Raw genomic sequence first — 23,651 nt, forward strand, 5'->3', positions numbered from 1 at the left:
GGACAAGCTTTTTTCCAGATGCCCCAAACAATCGGAAAGGGAATTAATCAGAGAAAATGATGAGCAGTTCAAATCCCTGTACCTTTTGCAGAATATCAGTCTGTCCTTGATGTTTTTCCTGGAGAGAAGTGGCTTTTTTGCTGCCCTTCTTGACACCAGGTTATCCTCCAAAAGTCTTTGCCTCACTGTGCGTGCAGATGCACTCACACCTGCCTGCTGCCATTCCTGAGCATGCTCTGTACTGGTGGTGTCCCGATCCCACAACTGAATCACCTTTAGGAGACGGTCCTGGCGCTTGCTGGACTTTCTTGGCCACATGAAGCCTTCTTCACAACAATTGAACCGCTTCTTGATGAGTTCTTGATGATCCGATAAATGGTTGATTTAGGTGCAATCTTACTGGCAGCAATATCCTTGCCTGTGAAGCCATTTGTGCGCAAAGCAATGCTGTTTCCTTGCAGGTAACCATAGTTGACAGGAGAAGAACAATGATTCCAAGCAACACCCTCCTTTTGAAGCTTCCAGTCTGTTATTCAAACTCAAACAGCATGACAGAGGGATCTCCAGCCTTGTCATCACCAACACTCACACCTGTGTTAACGAGAGAATCACTAACATGATATCAGCTGGTCCTTTTTGTGGCAGGGCTGAAATGCAGGGGAAATGTTTTTGGGGGATTCAGTTCATTTGCATGGCAAAGAGGGACTTTGCAATTAATTGCAATTCATCTGATCACTCTTCATAACATTCTGGAGTATATGCAAATTGCCATCATACAAACTGAGGCAGCAGACTGTGAAAAAGTATATTTGTGTCATTCTCAAAACTTTTGGTCAGGACTGTATACTTCTAAACCAATTTACTCCCACTCAATCTGAGCAGTGATTATGTAAATGTCTGCCTTGCTCATGCTCTAATTGGATCTAAGGTTGATCAAATCAATTTCCAGGTTTCTTAAAAAATGAATATTTTTCCCAGCGAGACCTGTTGAAATAATATGTGTAGTGGCTAAAGAGGTACTGTCTCCTGCACTATTCAGGTGCAAGCTTAAACAATTCCCTTCAATGTGTGTGTAATTTGCCTCAATGGAAGGAAATTAGCACCTTCACTGAAAGCAGCCATTGAGAAAACAGCACGATATTCTCTCTCTCCCTCCCGTTTTCTACTCTCTTTTTCTGCACTTCAGCATTATGAATGTGCAGTACAGTATGTCATCATTGAACTTGCCTCACTCTGTGATCCATATGTAAAAAGGGTACAGCTTTTGATAATAGAACCCTCATTCAATACAACACATTAATATCATAAGGAAATACACTGTAATAACATTGCAACAAGGTTATATTTCCTGTAGAAATAATTCTATCGAGTTTTATTGAATTGCATATTCACTGAGACGGAAAATTGTTGAGTGGCACATCAGAACACAGTCTTAAAAAACTTGCATTGATAAAGTTGTATGGATTTCTGAACCAAATTTGAGTACCATTTGTCATGGGCTTAAAGGACCACCAAAGAAGGAAAATGGACACTAGATAGAGTATATTATGATAATCCAGAAACACTCAGCACCGGTAGTTAGACAGGTAGTTAGTATCTGTCAGTCAGTTCCAACAATCTCCAATCTTTTATGGTCCTCATTGTCCCAGAAGCCTGTCTGACTGGTTGCTAATCACCCACCCCCTCCCCCCAACAAAGTCACACACAGATAAACAGATGGGTCGACAAACCAACCCAGGCCAGTGTATGGTGAACGGGTGACGTCTTCAATAGGTCAGTGAAGAACCAAATGAGATACAGAACAGACAATCAGTCACTAACACTGGAGTTTTATATTTAATGTCAAATGTTTGTCATTACATACCCATAAAATGTACTTTCCACATTTCTCCACTTAAGAAACAAAGTTGTCTCTGCTATTCTAATCCGATATGTCCTTAGCCTTTTGCAATTTGTAAGCCAAGTTTATTGCAGTTGCCCCTGTCTTCAGACAGTGTTCTACAGTGCACAGCCATGCCTGATATTTCTGCTTTTATTGTTATCTACTGTAGGTCACACACACAGTTGTCAAAGTTCTGTGGTTGGCTAGGCGAAGGATGTGATTGTTCTGCTGGAGGTTCAGTACTCTTCGGGTCAAATCCTGCTTGGGTTTTTGTGCTGCTTGGATGAAGTTCTGGTTTCGGTCTCTGTACTGATTTGATGAAGTCCTGGTTGGGCTTTTGTGCTGCTTGAATGAAGTCCTAGTTGGGTCTCTGTGCTGCTTGGATGAAGTCTTGGTTGGGTCTCAGGTCTGTTACTGTTTGCTGTGGCTTGATGTGTATGCTGGGTCTTCACAGCCGCCCTACCCAAGACGCCGTGGGGTTCTCTCACACACACTCCACAGTTCTTACCGTGGCCCGCCTTCTGCATCTCCCTGCTGCGTGCCTCCTGTATCCTCTGTATCCTCCACTTGCGCCCCCTGCCTCTGACACTATTGCCTACAGTACTCTTGCCATCCCTCTGTCTCTGTGGCTCGGCGGCATTCTGCGGCTGGCACTGCTGGCCCAAAGAAGTGGCCAGGTCGGAGTGGGACGAGGTGCTGTCGATGAGCCTCCTCCCCAGGGCCAGCGGTCTCACAGGCAGGGCCAGGCGCAGGCGCTTCCAGAAGCGAGAGGTGGACGACTCCGACTGGCGTCCCCTCCAGGTGATGGTGGCAGTACTGTGGCGTAGCTGCTTGGCCTCAGTGCAAGAGGCCAGTAGTCTCGGGAGGGGGCTGTAAAGGACGGTGATGATGTGGGCATGGCAGGTGAGCTGGCTGTAGAGGCCCAGGCGACACTCCAGCAGGCCGACACTCTTCTCTGTCAGGTAGGTGGGGCTCAGGACCACCAGGAGTCGGCGGCTTGACTGCATACACCTGAGGACAGCCTCCGACATATCTAGGGGAGAGAAACTCACCTTAGGAACCTACCAGGATGGCACAATGACACTATGAGCAACATTCAATAAAACCGCATTGCGGTATTTAAAGATACACTATGTTGGATTGAATACGCAAATGTAAACATGTCTTATCTCATTAAATCACACAAATACTTAATTTTAGGGAAACAAACATACAGTGGGTAGAACAAGTATTTGATACACTGCCGATTTTGCAGGTTTTCCTACTTACAAAGCATGTAGAGGTCTGTACATTTTTATCATAAGTACACTTCAACTGTGAGAGACGGAATCTAAAAAAAATCCAGAAAATCACATTGTATGATTTAAGTAATTCATTTGCATTGTATTGCATGACATAAGTATTTGATCACCTACCAACCAGTAAGAATTCCGGCTCTCACAGACCTGTTAGCTTTTCTTTAAGAAGCTCTCCTGTTCTTCACTCATTGCCTGTATTAACTGCACCTGTTTGAACTCATTACCTGTATAAAATACACCTGTCCACACGCTCAATCAAACAGACTCCAACCTCTCCACAATGGCCAAGAACAGAGAACTGTGTAAGGACATCAGGGATAAAATTGTAGACCTGCACACGGCTGGGATGGGCTACAGGACAATAGGCAAGCAGCTTGGTGAGAAGGCAACAACTGTTGGCGCAATTATTAGAAAATGGAAGAAGTTCAAGATGACGGTCAATCACCCTCGGTTTGGGGCTCCATGCAAGATCTCACCTTGTGGGGCATCAATGATCATGAGGAAGGTGAGGTATCAGCCCAGAACTACACGGCAGGACCTGATCAATGACCTGAAGAGAGCTGGGACCCAGTCTCAAAGAAAACCATTAGTCACACACTACGCTGTCATGGATTAAAATCCTGCAGAGCACGCAAGGTCCCCCTGCTCAAGCCAGCGCATGTCCAGGCCCATCTGAAGTTTGCGAATGACCATCTGGATGATCCAGAGGAGGAATGGGAGAAGGTCATGTGGTCTGATGAGACAAAAATAGAGCTTTTTGGTCTAAACTCCACTCGCCGTGTTTGGAGGAAGAAGAAGGATGAGTACAAGCCCAAGAACATCATCCCAACTGTGAAGCATGGAGGTGGAAACATCATTCTTTGGGGATGCTTTTCTGCAAAGGGGACAGGATATCTGCACCGTATTGAGGGGAGAATGGTTGGGGCCATGTATCGCGAGATCTTGGCCAATAACTTCCTTCCCTCAGTAAGAGCATTGAAGATGGGTCATGGGCTGGGTCTTCCAGCATGACAACGACCCAAAACACACAGCAAGGGTAACTAAGGAGTGGCTCCGTAAGAAGCATCTCAAGGTCCTGGAGTGGCCTCGCCAGTCTCCAGACCTTAACCCAATAGAAAATCTTTGGAGGGAGCTGAAAGTCCGTATTGCCCAGCGACAGCCCCGAAACCTGAAGGATCTGGAGAAGGTTTGTATGGAGGAGTGGGCCAAAATCCCTGCTGCAGTGTGTGCAAACCTGGTCAAGAACTACAGGATCTCTGTAATTGCAAACAAAGGTTTCTGTACCAAATATTAAGTTCTGCTTTTCTGATGTATCAAATACTTATATCATGCAATAAAATGCAAATGAATTACTTAAAAATCATACAATGTGATTTTCTGGATTTTTGTTTTTTCCGTCTCTCACAGTTAAAGTGTACCTATGATAAAAATTACAGACCTCTACATGCTTTGTAAGTTCGGAAAACCTGCAAAATTGGTAGTGTATCAAATACTTGTTCTCCCCACTGTATATGATTTTGCTTGTGGATATGGGGAGGAGAGGTAGAGGTAGGCTCCTGACTCTCCTCCTCTCCTCCCCACTGCTACTATTTCTGTCTATTTAGGGGATACATTTTGGCTGAAGAGCACCCCTACAGGCACAAATTCTGTTTTGCAAAAGCTGTTTTGCTATCAGACTGTAATATGTTCCGGGATTCTTCCTATGGCATTGAGGTGTACACCACATCACATCAGGCTTCATCAATAAATGCATCGATGATGTCGTCCCCACAGTAACCATACGTACATACCCCAACCAAAAGCCATGGATTACAGGCAACACCTGCACTGAGCTAAAGGCTAGAGCTGCCGCTTTCAAGGAGCGGAACTCTAACCCGGAAGCTTATAAGTAATTCCATTATGCCCTCCGACGAACCATCAAACAGGCAAAGTGTCAATACAGAACTAAGAATCATATTACACCGTCTCTGACGCTCGTCTGATGTGGCAGGGCTTGCAAATCATTACAGACTACAAAGGGAAGCACAGTTGAGAGCTGCCCAGGGACATGAGCCAACCTTATGCCTTGAATCTATTCTTAACTACATTATGCCTTGAATCTATTCTACCGTGCCCAGAAACCTGCTCCTTTTAGTTCTTATGGCCTTTAGCCGTACTCTTATCCTACTCCTCCTCTGTTCCTCTGGTGATGTAGAGGTTAATCCAGGCCCTGCAGTGCCTAGTTCCACTCCCATTCCCCAGGCTCTCTCATTTGTTGACTTCTGTAACTGTAAAAGCCTTACATGCATGTTAACATTAGAAGTCCCCCCCTAAGTTTGTTTTATTCACTGCCTTCGCACACTTTGCCAACCCGGATGTCCTAGCCGTGTCTGAATCCTGGCTTAGGAAGACCAACAAAAACCCTGAAATTTCCATTCCTAACTATAACATTGTCCGAGAAGATAGAACTGCCAAAGGTGGTGGAGTTGCAATCTACTGCAGAGACAGCCTGCGGTGTTCTGTCTTACTATCCAGGTCTGTGCCCAAAGAATTTGAGCTTCTACTATTAAAAATGCACCTTTCCAGAAACAAGTCTCTCACCGTTGCCGCTTGCTATAGACCACCTTCTTCCCCCAGCTGTGCCCTGGACACCATACGTGAATTGATTGACCCTCATCTATCTTCAGAGCTCATGCTGCTAGGTGACCAAAACTGGGACATGCTTAACACCTCGGCCATCCTACAATCTAAGCTTGATGCCCTCAATCTCACACAAATTATCAATGAACATATCAGGAACAACCCCAAATCCGTAAACACAGGCACCCTCATAGATATCATCCTAACCAACCTGCACTCCAAATTCACTTCTGCTGTCTTCAACCAGGATCTCAGCGATCTCTGCCTCATTGCCTGCTTCCGTAATGGGTCTGCGGTCAAACGACCACCCCTCATCACTGTAAAATGCTCCCTAAAACACTTCAGCCAGCAGGCCTTTCTAATCGACCTGGCCCGGGTATCCTGGAAGGATAATGACCTCATTCTGTCAGCAGAGGATGCCTGGTTATTCTTTAAAAGTGCTTTCCTCACCATCTTAAAACTAGTTATGCATTAGGGGGCGCTATTAAAACATTTTCTACATATTTCTATCTATCACTCCAGTGTTTAATTGCTATACTGTAATTATTTCGCCACTATGGCCTATTTATTGCCTTACCTCCCTTATCCTACCTCATTTGCACACACTGTATATAGACTTTTTCTATTGTATTTACTGCGTTTGTTGTTTGTTTATTTCATGTGTAACTTCCTGTTGTTGTTTGTGTCACACTGCTTTACTTTATCTTGGCCAGTTCTCAGTTGTAAATGAGAAAGAATAAAAGTTTTGCGATGATACAACATTGGTAGGCCTGATCACCGACAACGACGAGACAGCTTGTAGGGAGGAGGTCAGAGACCTGGCCATGTGGTGCCAGGACAACAACCTCTCCCTCAACGTGATCAAGACAAAGGAGATGATTGTAGACTACAGGAAAAGGAGGACTGAACACACCCCCATCCTCAGCAACAGGGTTGTAGTGGAGTAGGTTCAGAGCTTCAAGTTCCTTGGTGTCCACATCACCAACAAACTGACATGGTCCAAGCACACCAAGATAGTCGTGAAGAGGGTGTGACAAAACCTATTCCCCCTCAGGAGACTGAAAAGATTTGGCATGGGTCCTCAGATCCTCAAAAGGTTCTACAGCTGCACCATCGAGAGCATCCTGACTGGTTGCATCACTGCCTAGTATGGCTCGGCCTCCAACTGCAAGGCACTACAGAGGATACTGCGTACGGCCCAGTACATCACTTCCTGTCATACAGGACCTCTATACCAGGCAGTTTCAGAGGAAGGCCCTAAAAATTGTCAAAGACTCCAGCCACCCTTGTCATAGACCGTTCTCTCGGCTACCGCAAGGCAAGTCGAGGTCCAAGAGGATTCTAACAACTTCTACCCCCAAGCAATAAGACTCCTGAACATCTAATCAAATGGCTACCCAGACTATTTGCATTGCCCCTCCCCCCTCCTTTTACACCACTGCTACTCTCTGTTATTTTCTATGCATAGTCACTTTTATAACGCTACCTACATATACTTATTACCTCAATTACTTCAACGAACTGGTGCCCCTGCACATTGACTCTGTACCGGTACCCACTGTATATAGTCTCACTATTATTATTTTACTGCTGCTCTTTAACTACTTGTTACTTTTATTTCTTATACTTATTTTTTAAACTGCATTGTTGGTTAAGGGCTTGTAAGTAAGCATTTCCACTGTAAGGTCTACACCAGTTGTGTTCGGCGCATGTGACTAATCAAATTTGATTTGATATTCTGCGGTCAAATAAAATTACAGAATAGTTTTGATGTACTTTAAAGGAATGTAGTGTGAAAACTTACTAATCACCAACAAGTGGACTCCCCTCAAAACTGTGCACATTAATCACACTGATTAAAGACACTAATTAAACATTGCTATGGCATGTTCGACTGAATTTCAGCCTGTATATTTTCCATTATCAAAAACAATGACGTATTCACATACTCATAGCTATCAGATATTACCTTCCAGAAATATATTTCAACCAGCAACTCCAAACACACAGTCATGTGAAAGATAATGCATAATATGACAAACATTAATGAAAATGTGATTAAATTAAATTACATGGATGAAATGGATATTGAGATATGAAAAAAAATGCATTTATTCGGATAACAAACATTTACATAATATGGAAGTATACAAAATGAGACAATGTGAGACTCTTTCAAATAAGCATTTAACAAAATGCAAAACACATTGATGAATGGTTTCTCACTCACAAAAAGGAAACAAAATGACAGTGTAATAATGGTGTGTGGGCGTGCGTATGTCACATATAATGCTATATGCTATGTCATTCTGTATTCTAAGTGTGAGTTGCGTCTCCACAATGTTATTATGCTCGCTGTGTGTCTATAGCTATATTCTGCAGTGGTATAGCGTTACTATCTTGGCTCTGTAGCTTGTCTTTAATCCTTCTGACAGGTAGCTCCACTCGGAGTCGCTTCCAGAACGTAGAGGACAGATCGCTGGATTTGTCCCCTTGCCATCGGACCAACACCAGGGCTACTCTCGCTCGCCTCAGCTCGCGCACCCAGCCGCCCCGCCTCATTGGCTTATACTGGACCAGAATGACCCGCAGATGTCCACCCCACGCCATGCTGTCAAGCCCTGCCTTGAGCTCCAGTAGGGCCTGGGTCCCCTGGAGGCCGTATCCTGGGCTGAGCACCACCAGGACGCGGCGACTGCGGCCCACAAAGGTCAGCGTCTCGTCAGTGATGGCTGGGAAGGGGATCACACCATTCTCACTCAGTAACACAGCGCTTCCGAGGGGGTCAGACTGAGCAAGGCTCTATGCAGATTCACTAATCTTGATCACGTAATGAGGAGTCATTTGGGATGCAAGATTATTTGTAGATCAGTGATTCAGCACAGCGCCTTCATTCAGGCCAATCCTCTGAATCCTCTAATGGTAATATCATGTGTCATTGTTAGGGCCAGGGGAGGTTTGCTGACCATGTGACATGACCAGGGAAAATACCAGGCCCTGGTTGTAGGCTTTTAGAGAGTTTTTCCTGGTCAGGTTGTAGTCAGGAAACTCTCCGGTCTGTAATCATCTCCCTCACAATTCCTACACATTTCTACCCACTGGTTCATTCTTACACACGGTTCCCGTTTCTCTCATACACTCCTCATCCCGCTGTTCCATACTGATATCAGGGCCTGAAGATAGACCATACTATTCTGTCTAAGCTAGACCATACTCACTCCCTCCAGGAAGGCTGTCCCTGTCGAAGATGCAGACGGAATAGCCCAGCTCATTCTCCAGGACCCTGCGGAGTGTCAAGAGGACAAATTGCTCTTCCTCGCTATTCCTCGCGTACGAGATGTAGATGTCATACTCCTTGTCGTCTGAATGATGGAGGAAGCAGAAACACAGTAAGAAGTAAAAAAATGTATTTCAGAGATGTCATTATTAGGGTCAGGAGTTTCCTGACCACATTAGTTTTTCCAGGGCAGGTTTAATATGTTGGAGCTACACTTTCTTGGCCAGGTCAAGTGGTCAGGAAAAACGAATGGCCCTAGCTGGTTATTCTTAGTAAGGTCTGTCTGTACAGTAGGTGTCCCACCTGTACAGCGTTCGTCGGTTCCAAACCAGGAGCGATAGAGCAGCAGCAGCTCCAGCCAGAAGATGTGGTAGACCACGAACAGCACCAGCATCAAGAACAGAGTCACGCCCAGGCCACAGCCCAGCTCCACGGATGGCAGGTATACTGAAAATTAAATTAGAGAATTGGGTGCCTCGGGCTGGCCTAGTTGGTAACACCATCACCTACAGCATATACTTTACCACTATTCAAGGCAACATTTTCGCAGTGCAAAAGAATTGTGCAAAGTGCAAAAAATAGCATAAACCAAATGTTTTATTTAACTTGCTGTATACTTAGGCAGGTGATTCCCATTGAGGCCAAAGTTGCAGTATGATTTAACACGAATTTTGTAAACTGAGCAATACATCTATAGTTTCCTCTTTATAAAGCACATTGTTGAAGAAAAAGTTTAAAATGCAATCACACTGATTACAATGAGGTTTATTGTAATTTTAGCACTTTGCACAATTATTTTGCATTACGAAAATGTTGCCCTCAGTCTGTGGTAGCCTTAAATCAAATTCAAACCCTCCTACCTGTATGTCTCATCCTGCTCTCCCTCACTGTTACGCCTGCTTATCCCCCCAAAAAATAATAAAATAGGAAAGGCCTGTGTGATGTAGCCAACTCTTCTAGCCTACAGAATTGGTGTGACCTACACTCACTGGAAATACTATTGATAATGATAATATACTGTACTTTGTTTTTTCATTCTTTAGAGCCTAAGAGGTTGGGGGAAAGGGGGGGTGCTATGCTGACATATGGAATTGTTTTAAGATGGTCATACTATGGATTATTTAGCTTGTTTGTCTTTATTTTAAAAAATAAATTTAAAAAATCTACACAAAACTACCTTCATAATTCCATATTACAGGTACGGGTTACCTTCAGACTGTCACGTTCTGACCTTAGTTCCTTTGTTTTTGTCTTTGTTTTAGTTGGTCAGGGCATGAGTTGGGGTGGGCAGTCTGTTTGTTTTTTCGACCTAGTATGGTTCTCAATCAGAGGCAGCTGTCAATTGTTGTCCCTGATTGAGAATCATAGTTAGGTAGCCTGGGTTTCACTTTTGTTTAGGCGACACCGTACTGTTTCGGTTTTGTATATTTCACGTTTATTATTTTGTTCCAGTGTTCAGTTGTGTTTTTGAATAAATCTATATGGACACTTACCACGCTGCGTTTTGGTCCGATCCTTACTCCTCCTCAGACGAAGAGGAGGAAATCCGTTACACAGACGAGTCCCATGACACAATCTCAGCTTTCCACAGTGCAGTCCCATTCATTTGTAGCCCAAATGGTTGGGACGCAACTAAACAGAAGTTGGAAAATAGATGGTGCCGACTACCAACTTCAGATATCTGTAGCTTTAACTGTTGGATTTTAATGGGATTTTTTAAATTATGTAACTTAGATTGATGCACCGGTGCTAGGGGGTTAAGCACCTTTCACAGGAGTCATTGCAGCCCAATGTGCTTCACAAGTTATTGCTTGAAATAATAAAACATAGTCGTACACTAAAGAATGTAGCATGTAAAAATAAAACAAGATAAGCAAGATATAAAACAATGGTAGAAAAATAATACTAATAAAGGAAAAAAGAGAATGTATCAATGTAAAAGCGTTAAAACAGAATAAAAAGGCAAACTTGTTAAAAAAAAATCTAAATAATAAGAATATAGTTTTTTTAAAGAATGTACACTAAACAGTCCAAACCTCTGCTACTTATCCTCTGCAGAGATCAATTTTTTATTCTATCATGGAAATGATCGGTGGTGGAAATTCAAATAATGAGGAGAGGCAAAGCCAGTAATCAATCAACGTATTACTTTTATTAAAAACGTATTATAATAAGGAGGCTGGTCGCACCACCCATGCAGGTGAAATGGAGTGAGAGCCCCCTGTACAAAAAGTACAGGAGCATTTATATAGTCAAACTACCCCATGCAAGTGTGAGGGGAGACAACTGGGTGAAAAGTTTGCCTCAGTCTGTCGCAACTGAGTGAGAACAATAGGGGCCAGAATGACAGGAAGTCACTCCATACATAATTCCTCTAAAAACCTCTCAAAGGTTCCCCCAAGTTGGGTAAGCAAGTGCCTTTGACTATCGGCCCAGATGATGTATGGTCGTACTGGTCACACACACACAAAACATGAAACTTTCGTCCAGAAACAGGCTCCAAACAGAACAATAGCTTTATCATTGCTGTGCAGGATATAACCTTAACTCAGTCTCCAGTTAACTTAAGAGGAAACAGTTAGTTTATTGGCTGAGTGCCCAGACATCATGGGGTCATTCTACACACACAGAACAGTTAGAACAGGCCTCTATTAACTTCTTGGTGACAGGGGGCAGTATTTTCAGGTCCGGATTAAATGCATGCCAAATGTCAACTGCCTGCTACTCATCCCCAGAAGATAAGATATGCATATTATTAATAGATTTGGATAGAAAACACTCTGAAGTTTCTAACACTGTTTGAATCATGTCTGTGAGTATAACATAACTTATTTAGCAGGCGAAACCCTGAGGACAAACGGGCACATCAGAGACTGTAACGTTCTTTGCTTCACGGAAACATGGCTCACTGGAGAGATGCTATCGGAGTCGGTGCAGCCAGCTGGTTTCTCCACGCATCGCGCCGACAGAAACAAACATCTTTCTGGTAAGAAGAGGGGCGGGGGCGTATGCCATATGGCTAACGAGACGTGGTGTGATCACAGAAACATACAGGAACTCAAATCCTTCTGTTCACCTGATTTAGAATTCCTCACAATCAAATGTCGACCCCATTATCTACCAAGAGAAATCTCTTCGATTATAATCACAGCCGTATATATTCCCCCCCAAGCAGACACATCGATGGCTCTGAACAAACTTTATTTGACTCTTTGCAAACTGGAATCCATACATCCTGAGGCTGCATTCATTGTGGCTGGGGATTTTAACAAGGCTAATCTGAAAACAAGACTCCCTAAAATGTATCAGCATATCGATTGCGCCACCAGGGCTGGCAAAACCTTGGATCATTGTTATTCTAACTTCCGCGATGCATATAAGGCCCTGGCCCGCCCTCCTTTCGGAAAAGCTGACCACGACTCCATTTTGTTGATCCCTGACAACAGACAGAAACTAAAGCAAGACGCTCCAATGCTGAGGTCTGTCCAACGCTGGTCCGACCAATCTGATTCCACACTCCAAGACTGCTTCCAACACATGGACTGGGATATGTATCGTATTGCGTCAGACAACAACATTGACGAATACGCTGATTCAGTGTGCGAGTTCATTAGAACGTGCGTTGAAGATGTCGTTCCCATAGCAACGATTAAAACATTCCCAAACCAGAAACCGTGGATTGATAGCAGCATTCGCGTGACACTGAAAGCGCGAACCACTGCTTTTAATCAGGGCAAGGTGACTGGAAACATGACCGAATACAAACAGTGCAGCTATTCCCTCCGCAAGGCAATCAAACAAGCTAAGCGTAAGTATAGAGACAAAGTAGAATCTCAATTCAACGGCTCAGACACAAGAGGTATGTGGCAGGGTCTACAGTCAATCACGGATTACAAAAAGAAAACCAGCCCAGTCACGGACCAGGATGTCTTGCTCCCAGGCAGACTAAATAACTTTTTTGCCCGCTTTGAGGACAATACAGTGCCATTGACAAGGCCTGCAAGGAAAACATGCGGACTCTCCTTCACTGCAGCCGAGGTGAGTAAAACATTTAAATGTGTTAACCCTTGCAAGGCTGCAGGCCCAGATGGCATCCCCAGCCGCGCCCTCAGAGCATGCGCAGACCAGCTGGCTGGTGTGTTTACGGACATATTCAATCAATCCCTATTCCAGTCTGCTGTTCCCACATGCTTCAAGAGGGCCACCATTGTTCCTGTTCCCAAGAAAGCTAAGGTAACTGAGCTAAACGACTACCGCCCCGTAGCACTCACTTCCGTCATCATGAAGTGCTTTGAGAGACTAGTCAAGGACCATATCACCTCCACCCTACCTGACACCCTAGACCCACTCCAATTTGCTTACCGCCCAAATAGGTCCACAGACGATGCAATCTCAACCACACTGCACACTGCCCTAACCCATCTGGACAAGAGGAATACCTATGTGAGAATGTTGTTCATCGACTACAGCTTGGCATTTAGTTTTAAGTTCCTCGGCATACACATCACAGACAAACTGAATTGGTCCACCCACACAGACAGCATCGTGAAGAAGGCGCAGCAGTGCCTCTTCAACCTCAGGAGGCTGAAGAAATTCGGCTTGTCACCAAAAGCACTCACAAACTTCTAAAGATGCACAATCGAGAGCATCCTAGCGGGCTGTATTACCGCCTGGTACGGCAACTGCTCCACCTACAACCGTAAGGCTCTCCAGAGGGTAGTGAGATCTGCACAACGCATCACCGGGGGCAAACTACCTGCCCTCCAGGACACCTACACCACCCAATGTTACAGGAAGGCCATAAAGATCATCAAGGACAACAACCACCCGAGCCACTGCCTGTTCACCCCGCTACCATCCAGAAGGCGAGGTCAGTACAGGTGCATCAAAGCTTGGACCGAGAGACTGAAAAACAGCTTCTATCTCAAGGCCATCAGACTGTTAAACAGCAACCACTAACATTGAGTGGCTGCTGCCAACACACTGACTCAACTCCAACCACTTTATGAATGGGAATTGATGGGAAATGATGTCAAATATATCACTAGCCACTATCACTAATGTTTACATACCCTACATTATTCATCTCATATGTATACGTATATACTGTACTCTATATCACCTACTGCATCTTTATGTAATACATGTATCACTAGCCACTTTAACTATGCCACTTTGTTTACATACTCATCTCATATGTATATACTGTACTCGATATCATCTACTGTATCTTGCCTATGCTGCTCTGTACCATCACTCATTCATATATCTTTATGTACATATTCTTTATCCCCTTACACTTGTGTGTATAAGACAGTAGTTTTGGAATTGTTAGTTAGATAACTTGTTGGTTATTACTGCATTGTTGGAACTAGAAGCACAAGCATTTCGCTACACTCGCATTAACATCTGTGACAAATAAAATTAGATTTAATTTGATTTGACAAACCATTCCGAATCATTGGGAATCCAGATTTCTAAGGGACCTTCGTGCAGTTCCTACTGCTTCCTGGATGTCACCAGTCTTTAGAAATTGTTTGAGATTTTTCCTTTGTGTAATGATGAAGTACGGCCATATTGAACGAGGGTAACTTGAAATGTACTGTTAGATAGAGGCGCATGACCAGAAAGCTAGCTACAGTTTGTTTTCCTCCTGTATTGAACACAGATCATCACGTCTTCAATTTTATCGATTATTTCTGTTAAAAAATACCTAAAGTTGTATTACAAAAGTAGTTTGAAATGTTTTGGCAAAGTTTACAGGTAACTTTTGAGATATTTTGTAGTCACGTTGCGCAAGTTGGAACCGGTGTTTTTCTGGATCAAACGTGCCAAATAAATGGACATTTTGGATATATATCGACGGAATTAATCGAACAAAAGGACCATTTGTGATGTTTATGGGACATATTGGAGTGCCAACAAAAGAAGCTTGTCAAAGGTAAGACATGAATTATATTTTTATTTCTGCGTTTTGTCTCGCGCCTGCAGGGTTGAAATATGCTTCTCTCTCTTTGTTTACGGAGGTGCTATCCTCAGATAATAGCATAGTTTGCTTTTGCCGAAAAGCCTTTTTGAAATCTGACATGCTGGCTGGATTCACAACAAGTGTAGCTTTAATTTGCATGTGTGATTTAATGAAAGTTTGATTTTTATAGTAATTTTTTTGAATTTGGCGCTCTGCATTTTCCCTGGGTTTTGGCCAGGGATTCTAGCGTCCCACATATCCCAGAGAGGTTAAGGCGAGCGCACACACTTTTCTATCTATATGAGTTTGTTAAAGAAACTAACTTAAGCCCAAAGCCTAGGCTTAAAGATGTATATTTTAGTACAAAAGCATTAGTAAGGTTTAACAGAAAATGTCCTCACAGATCACACAACAGTCCACAAGATCAACCACAGAGCATTAGCTACACACCACTTTCCCATAGTGACTAATACAAATTCAGCACATTTCCACACAAATTATCAACAAATGTCATATTGTGTCATGCTATGCTCTGTCGTGTTTTAAATCATTCCTCACCCTCCTCTTCTAGCACTGCCCTGCGGGTGGCTACATCTTGGCCGTTGCGTCCGGAGCAGTTGTATTCTCTGGTCAGGTCCTCTGAGCTGAAGTCCTGGATGCGGAGCACATTCTCAACTGTCCAGTCCCCAAAATAATCAAACACCACCCTGTAGGATAGAGAGATGTGGGGAGGAGAGAGGAGATGAAGGGAAGGAAAAAATTGGACAGACGTAACAGAAGAATGAGAGGAGAGGATAGAAACCAACAAAAATAACAGTATAAAAGAATAGAGATGAAAAGATAAAGTAACAGAAGAGACAAGAAAAGACAGAAGAGGATGAGACTTACCTAGAAGTGAATGAGATGCGGGGATCAGCTAGCTGATCTACAGTCTTCCCATCGATGGTCCACCAGGTCTCCCTGGGTCCTTCCAGGTAGGGCAATGACACCCTGCATGTGAGATTCACCTCTGACCCTGCAACAGTCACCACGGCGATCAATACTGCTGCATTACCATGGGAACAATGTCTACAGTGCTACTGTGTCACCATGACAATATCACCCAATCTCATCAACTCACAAAAAAATGCAAGTAACATTCTGTGAAATGATATTGATTGTACCCGATTGCCAGGAATCAAATTAATGTGGAACTGTCACTTTGGTCTGCACCCTATGATGGGAAATATTATTATTGGCACAACCAAAAAACAGCTAAACTGGTACAACACTCTACACTAACTGGTGCAACAAATATAACCTACAACAAAACACACTGGGAAATATGTTAAATGAGGCCCAGAAGTCACAATACCATGCACCTACAATTGGTCAATAGGTTGGAAATGTACTGTATTCTATGTGGTGATATTATTCTAACATTTGAAATACAGATATTCTTTCCTCACATCTGACAATTTTCACACAATGCAGTGTAATATTTTGTCAAACGTTTACATTGCATGTTGAGTTGTTAAGTCGAGCCTTTCTGTTAGAAAACAAATCAAAGTATGCGGCTTTCTGTTATCACATATGCTGCATCTCCCCAAACGCACTCGATGATCATTGCCCATCTCAACTTTCAAGTTTGTGACAGCCAACACATAAGATAAGTTTATAAAACTTAGTTACAGTAACCACTAAGTTCTAAAACTGATCTCAAGTCAGTTATTAAAATGTTGGATATTGTCACCGTGACAATATCACAGCTACAGCCATGACTACAACGTTGTCACATTAAACATTTGAATAAAATTAAAAAGGAATAGCCAAAACTCTGTCAATGTTGAGTATGATTATTTTTTCTATATATTGAGAAAACTCTGTCACAACCATTTGCTTAGTATTAATTCTAATTCGATGATCACAACAGCAAAAAGTGGGAAGTGATGGTCTGATCTTCAACTGAATTGTATGACTTGTTATGGGGAAAGGATTGAATCTGAGTTGAATAAGTTTAACTTGATTTATCGTAATATGCACTGAGTGTACAAATCATTAGGAACACCTTTTGCCCTCAGAACAGCCCAAATTTGTCAGGGCATTGACTCTACAAGGTGTTGAAAGCGTTCCACAGGGATGCTGGCCCATGTTGACTCCAATGCTTCCTACAGTTGTGTCAAGTGGGCTGGATGTCCTTTGGACTGTTGAGCGTGAAAAACTGCACAGCATTACAGTTCTTGACGCAAACCGGTGCACCTGGCACCTGGATTCACCTGGTCAGTCTGTCGTGTGTGTGTGTGTGTGTGTGTGTGTGTGTGTGTGTGTGTGTGTGTGTGTGTGTGTGTGTGTGTGTGTGTGTGTGTGTACATACACTCACACACACACACACACACACATACACTCACACACACACACACATACACTCACACACACACACACACACACACACACACACACACACACACACACACACACACACACACACACACACACACACGCACGCACGCACGCACGCTACCGTTCAAAAGTTTGGAGTCACTTAGAAATGTCCTTGTTTTTGAAAGAAAAGCACATTTGTAAATGTGTATATATACACTGCTCAAAAAAATAAAGGGAACACTTAAACAACACAATGTAACTCCAAGTCAATCACACGTCTGTCAAATCAAACTGTCCACTTAGGAAGCAACACGGATTGACAATATATTTCACATGCTGTTGTGCAAATGGAATAGACAACAGGTGGAAATTATAGGCAATTAGCAAGACACCCCCAATAAAGGAGTGGTTCTGCAGGTAGTGACCACAGACCACTTCTCAGTTCCTATGCTTCCTGGATAATGTTTTGGTCACTTTTGAATGCTTGCGGTGCTTTCACTCTAGTGGTAGCATGAGACGGAGTCTACAACCCACACAAGTGGCTCAGGTAGTGCAGCTCATCCAGGATGGCACATCAATGCGAGCTGTGGCAAGAAGGTTTGCTGTGTCTGTCAGTGTAGTGTCCAGAGCATGGATGCGCTACCAGGAGACAGGCCAGTACATCAGGAGATGTGGAGGAGGCTGTAGGAGGGCAACAACCCAGCAGCAGGACCGCTACCTCCTCCTTTGTGCAAGGAGGAGCAGGAGGAGCACTGCCAGAGCCCTGCAAAAATAACCTCCAGCAGGCCACAAATGTGCATGTGTCTGCTCAAACGGTCAGAAACAGACTCCATGAGGGTGATATGAGGGCCCGACGTCCACAGGTGGAGGTTGGCTTTACAGCCCAACACCGTGCAGGCCGTTTGGCATTTGCCAGAGAACACCAAGATTGGCAAATTCGCCACTGGCGCCCTGTGCTCTTGACAGATGTGACAGAGTCTGGAGACGCCATGGAGAACGTTCTGCTGCCTGCAACATCCTCCAGCATTACCGGTTTGGTGGTGGGTCAGTCATGGTGTGGGGTGGCATTTCTTTGGGGGGCCGCACAGCCCCCCATGTGCTCGCCAGAGGTAGTCTGACTGCCATTAGGTACCGAGATGAGATCCTCAGACCCCTTGTGAGACCATATGCTGGTGCGGTTGGCCCTGGGTTCCTCCTAATGCAAGACAATGCTAGACCTCATGTGGCTGGAGTGTGTCAGCAGTTCCTTCAAGAGGAAGGCATTAATGCTATGGACTGGCCCGCCCGTTCCCCAGACCTGAATCCAATTGAGCACATCTGGGACATCATGTCTCGCTCCATCCACCAACGCCACGTTGCACTACAGACTGTCCAGGAGTTGGCGGATGCTTTAGTCCAAGTCTGGGAGGAGATCCCTCAGGAGACCATCCGCCACCTCATCAGGAGAATGTCCAGGCGTTGTAGGGAGATCATACAGGCATGTGGAGGCTACACACATTACTGAGCCTCATTTTGACTTGTTTTAAGGACATTACAGTAGTGTGGTTTTCCACTTTAATTTTCAGTGTGACTCCAAATCCAGACCTCCATGGGTTGATAAATTTGATTTCCATTGATAATTTTTGTCAGCACATTCAACTATGTAAAGAAAAAAGTATTTAGTAAGAATATTTCATTCATTCAGATCTAGGATGTGTTATTTTAGTGTTCCCTTTTTTTGAGCAGTGTATATATTGTGTTTGTTTTTTAACTTTATTTAACTAGGCAAGTCAGTTAAGAACAAATTATTATTTTCAGTGACGGCCTAGGAACAGTGGGTTAACTGCCTGTTCAGGGACAGAACGACAGATTTGTACCTTGTCAGCTCGGGGTTTGAACTTGCAACCTACCGGTTACTAGTCCAACGCTCTAACCACTAGGCTACGCTGCCACCCGAATATATATATATATTTAGTCAGCCACCAATTGTGCAAGTTCTCCTACTTAAAAAGATGAGATAGGCCTGTAATTTTCATCATAGGTACACTTCAACTATGACAGACAAAATGAGAAAAAAAATCCGGAAAATCACATTGTAGGATTTTTAATGAATTTATTTGCAAATTATGGTGGAAAATAAGTATTTGGTCAATAACAAAAGTTTATCTCAATACTTTGTCATTGCCAACAAAGGGTATATAACAGAGGTCAAAGGTTTTCTGTAAGTCTTCACAAGGTTTTCACACACTGTTGCTGGTATTTTGGCCCATTCCTCCATGCAGATCTCCTCTAGAGCAGTGATGTTTTGGGGCTGTTGCTGGGCAACACAGACTTTCAACTCCCTCCAAAGATTTTTTATGGGTTGAGATCTGGAGACTGGCTAAGCCACTCCAGGACCTTGAAATGCTTTTTGCGAAGCCACTCCTTCGTTGCCAGGGCGGTGTGTTTGGGATCATTGTCATGCTGAAAGACCCAGCCACGTTTCATCTTCAATGCCCTAGCTGATGGAAGGAGGTTTTCACTCAAAATCTCACAATACATGGCCCCATTCATTCTTTCCTTTACACAGATCAGTCGTCCTGGTCCCTTTGCAGAAAAACAGCCCCAAAGAATGATGTTTCCACCTCCATTCTTCACAGTCGATATGGTGTTCTTTGGATGCAACTCAGCATTCTTTGTCCTCCAAACACAACGAGTTGAGTTTTTAGCAAAAAGTTCTATTTTGGTTTCATCTGACCATATGACATTCTCCCAATCTTCTTCTGGATCATCCAAATGCTATCTAGCAAACTTCAGACAGGCCTGGACATGTACTGGCTTAAGCAGGGGGACAAGTCTGGCACTGCAGGATTTGAGTCCCTGGTGGTGTAGTGTGTTACTGATGGTAGGCTTTGTTACTTTGTTCCCAGCTCTCTGCAGGTCATTCACTAGGTCCCCCCGTGTGGTTCTGGGATTTTCTTGTGATCATTTTGACCCCACGGGGTGAGATCCTGCGTGGAGCCCCAGATCGAGGGACATTATCAGTGGTCTTGTATGTCTTCCATTTCCTAATAATTGCTCCCACAATTGATTTCTTCAAACCAAGCTGCTTACCTATTGCAGATTCAGTCTTCCCAGCCTGGTGCAAGTCTACATTTTTTTTCTGGTGTCCTTTAACAGCTCTTTGGTCTTGGCCATAGTGAAGTTTGGAGTGTGACTGTTTGAGGTTGTGGACAGGTGTCTTTTATACTGATAACAAGTTCAAACAGGTGCCATTATAGGTAACAAGTGGAGGACAGAGGAGCCTCTTAAAGAAGAAGTTACAGGTCTGTGAGAGCCAGAAATCTTGCTTGTTTGTAGGTGACCAAATACTTATTTTCCACCATAATTTGCTAATAAATTTATTACAAATCCTACAATGTGATTTTCAGGAAAAATAAATTCTCATTTTGTCTGTCGTAGTTGAAGTGTATCTATGATGAAAATTACAGGCCTCTCTCATCTTTTTAAGTGGGAGAACTTGCACAATTGTTGGCTGACTAAATACTTTTTTTGCCCCATTCTATATATATATATATATAAGGTTGAAGTCAGAAGTTTACATACACCTTAGCCAAATACATTTAAACTCAGTTTTTCACAATTTCTGACATTTAATCCTAGTAAAAATTCCCTGTCTTAGGTCACCACTTTATTTTAAGAATGTGAAATGTCAGAATAATTTTAGAGAGAATGAATTATTTCAGCATTTCTTTCTTTCATCACATTCCCAGTGGGTTAGAAGTTTACATACACTTAATTAGTATTTGGTATTTAACTGGTTTAACTTGGGTCAAACGTTTCAGGTAGCCTTCTATAAGCTTCCCACAATAACTTGGGTGAAGTTTGGCCCATTCCTCCTGACAGAGCTGGTGTAATTGAGTCAGGTGTGTAGGCCTCCTTGCTCGCACATGCTTTTTCAGTTCTGCCCACACATTTTCTATAGGATTGAGGTCAGGGCTTTGTGATGGCCACTCCAATACCTTGACATTCTTGTCCTTAAGCCATTTTGCCACAACTTTGGAAGTATGCTTGGGGTCATTGTCCATTTGGAAGACCCATTTGCGACCAAGCTTTAACTTCCTGACTGATGTCTTGAGATGTTGCTTCAATATATCCACAGAATTTTCCTGCCTCATGATGCCATCTATTTTGTGAAGTGCACCAGTCCCTTGTGCAGAATAGCACCCCCACAGCATGATGCTGCCACCCCTGTGCTTCATGGTTGGGATGGTGTTCTTCGGCTTGCAAGCTTCCCCCTTTATCCTCCAAACATAACGATGGTCATTATGGCCAAACAGTTCTATTTTTGTTTCATCAGACCAGAGGACATTTCTCCAAAAAGTATGATCTTTGTCCCCATGTGCAGTTGCAAACCGTAGTCTGGCTTTTATATGGCGGTTTTGGAGCAGTGGCTTCTTCCTTGCTGAGCGGCCTTTCAGGTTATGTCGATATAGGACTAATTTTACTGTGGATATAGATACTTTTGTACCTGTATCCTCCAGCATCTTCACAAGGTCCTTTGTTGTTGTTCTGGGATTGATTTGCACTTTTCGCACCAAAGTAAGTTAATCTCTAGGAGACAGCATGCGTCTCCTTCCTGAGAGGTATGATGGCTGCGTGGTCTCTTGGTGTTTATAATTGCGTACTATTGTTTGTACAGATGAACGTGGTACTTTCAGGCGTTTGGAAATTGCTTCCAAGGATGAAACAGACTTGTGGAAGTCTACAATTTTTTTTCAGAGGTCTTGGCTGATTTCTTTTGATTTTCTCATGATGTCAAGCAAAGAGGCACTGAGTTTGAAGGTAGGCCTTGAAATACATCCACAGGTTATGTCAATTTGCCTATCAGAAGCGTCTAAAGCCATGACATAATTTTCTGGAATTTTCCAATTTGTTTAAAGGCACAGTCAACTAAGTGAATGTAAACTTCTGACCCACTGGAATTGTGATACAGTGAATTAGAAGTGAAATTATCTGTCAACAATTGTTGGAAAATTTACTTGTGTCATGCACAAAGTACATGTCCTAACCGACTTGTCAAAACTATAGTTTAACAAGATATTTGTGGAGTGGTTGAAAAATTTGTTTTAAATGACACCAACCTAAGTGTATGAAAACTTCTGACTTCAACTGTATATATATGTATATATATGCTTTTCAGTATTTCCACATCATTAGCTTGTACACCATTTCTATCACACATGCTTTGTCATTGTACTGCTGTCAATTCTCCTTTTATCTCTTCGTGTGTCAAGTTGGCTGGATGTCCTTTGGGTGTTGGACCATTATTGATACACACGGGAAACTGTTGAGAGTGAAAAACACAGCAGTATTGCAGTTCTTGACACAAACCGGTGCGCCTGGCACCTAGTACCATAACGCATTCAAAGGCACTTAAAACTTTTGTCTTGCTCATTCACCCTCTGAATGGCATACATACACAATCCAATTGTCTCAATGATTAAACATCTTTCTTTAACCTGTCTCCTCCCCTTCATCTAGACTGATTGAAGTGACATCAATAAGGGATCATAGCCTTCACCTGGATTCACCTGCTCAGTCTATGTCATGGAAAGAGCAGTGTTCCTAATGTTTTGTACACTGTGTATATCTTGATCAATATATTGATATGCTGATGTATCTCATAGTCCATCTCTACCTACCTTGTTTGACAGGATATAATTGCTCCTTGGCAGGGTTGAGTATATTTGGCTGTTTGGGTAAACCACTGGGAGCTGAGAGAAACACAAAGCAGAAATTACGCTTATTGAAAGTTTGACATTATCATATTGCAATATCAGATATTTATCCATAAAACCTTAACTATAGGAAATATTCAAAAACATATCACTGAATTGCTTTCATGGTCTCAAACATTAACAAAAGGATGTACAGTGCAACGTTCATAGTTACAACACTTTCAGATAGTTGTGAAAAAGGCCTTACACACTGCGGTTACATTGACCACTCTGGTGAATTTGATGACTCTTCCTTTGGTCTCATAAGTGACGACACAGTGGTACAGTCCTTGGTGTCGCTCCAACATTACATGGATGACCAGCTTGTCTCCTTTTAACACACGATCGATGTTGAAGATCCCGAACACATTGCACCCCTGCTCAAGGGGTAGAGCACAGTAGATCACAGGAGGTTGGTGTCACCTTAATTGGGGATGACGGGCTCGTGGTAGTGGCTAGAGTGGAGTTAGTGAAATGGTATCAAACACATGGTTTCCATATGTTTCTG

At 43.2% G+C, this 23,651-nt stretch overlaps 2 protein-coding genes across 2 annotated transcripts in view; both read right to left on the reverse strand.

The window, feature by feature from the left end:
- Window positions 1-1,707: 1,707 nt before the first annotated feature.
- Window positions 1,708-3,151, reverse strand: LOC135514652 (interleukin-1 receptor accessory protein-like 1). The gene has a single exon (XM_064938124.1). It carries the CDS (start codon window positions 2,911-2,913, stop codon window positions 2,134-2,136), a length of 780 nt encoding a protein of 259 aa, XP_064794196.1. The 5' UTR covers window positions 2,914-3,151; the 3' UTR covers window positions 1,708-2,133.
- A 4,736-nt stretch (window positions 3,152-7,887) lies between these two features.
- LOC135514648 (interleukin-1 receptor accessory protein-like) overlaps window positions 7,888-23,651 on the reverse strand; it is a 45,422-nt gene continuing 29,658 nt past the window's right edge. Inside the window, 8 exon segments of the mRNA XM_064938118.1 lie at window positions 7,888-8,157; window positions 8,159-8,531; window positions 9,018-9,161; window positions 9,380-9,523; window positions 15,603-15,751; window positions 15,933-16,059; window positions 23,069-23,140; window positions 23,352-23,520. Of these exon segments, the coding sequence (XP_064794190.1) occupies window positions 8,022-8,157; window positions 8,159-8,531; window positions 9,018-9,161; window positions 9,380-9,523; window positions 15,603-15,751; window positions 15,933-16,059; window positions 23,069-23,140; window positions 23,352-23,520 (1,314 nt within the window). The 3' untranslated portion in view covers window positions 7,888-8,021.

Source organism: Oncorhynchus masou, chromosome 26, assembly GCF_036934945.1.
Source record: "Oncorhynchus masou masou isolate Uvic2021 chromosome 26, UVic_Omas_1.1, whole genome shotgun sequence".
Taxonomy (NCBI): Eukaryota; Metazoa; Chordata; class Actinopteri; order Salmoniformes; family Salmonidae; genus Oncorhynchus; species Oncorhynchus masou.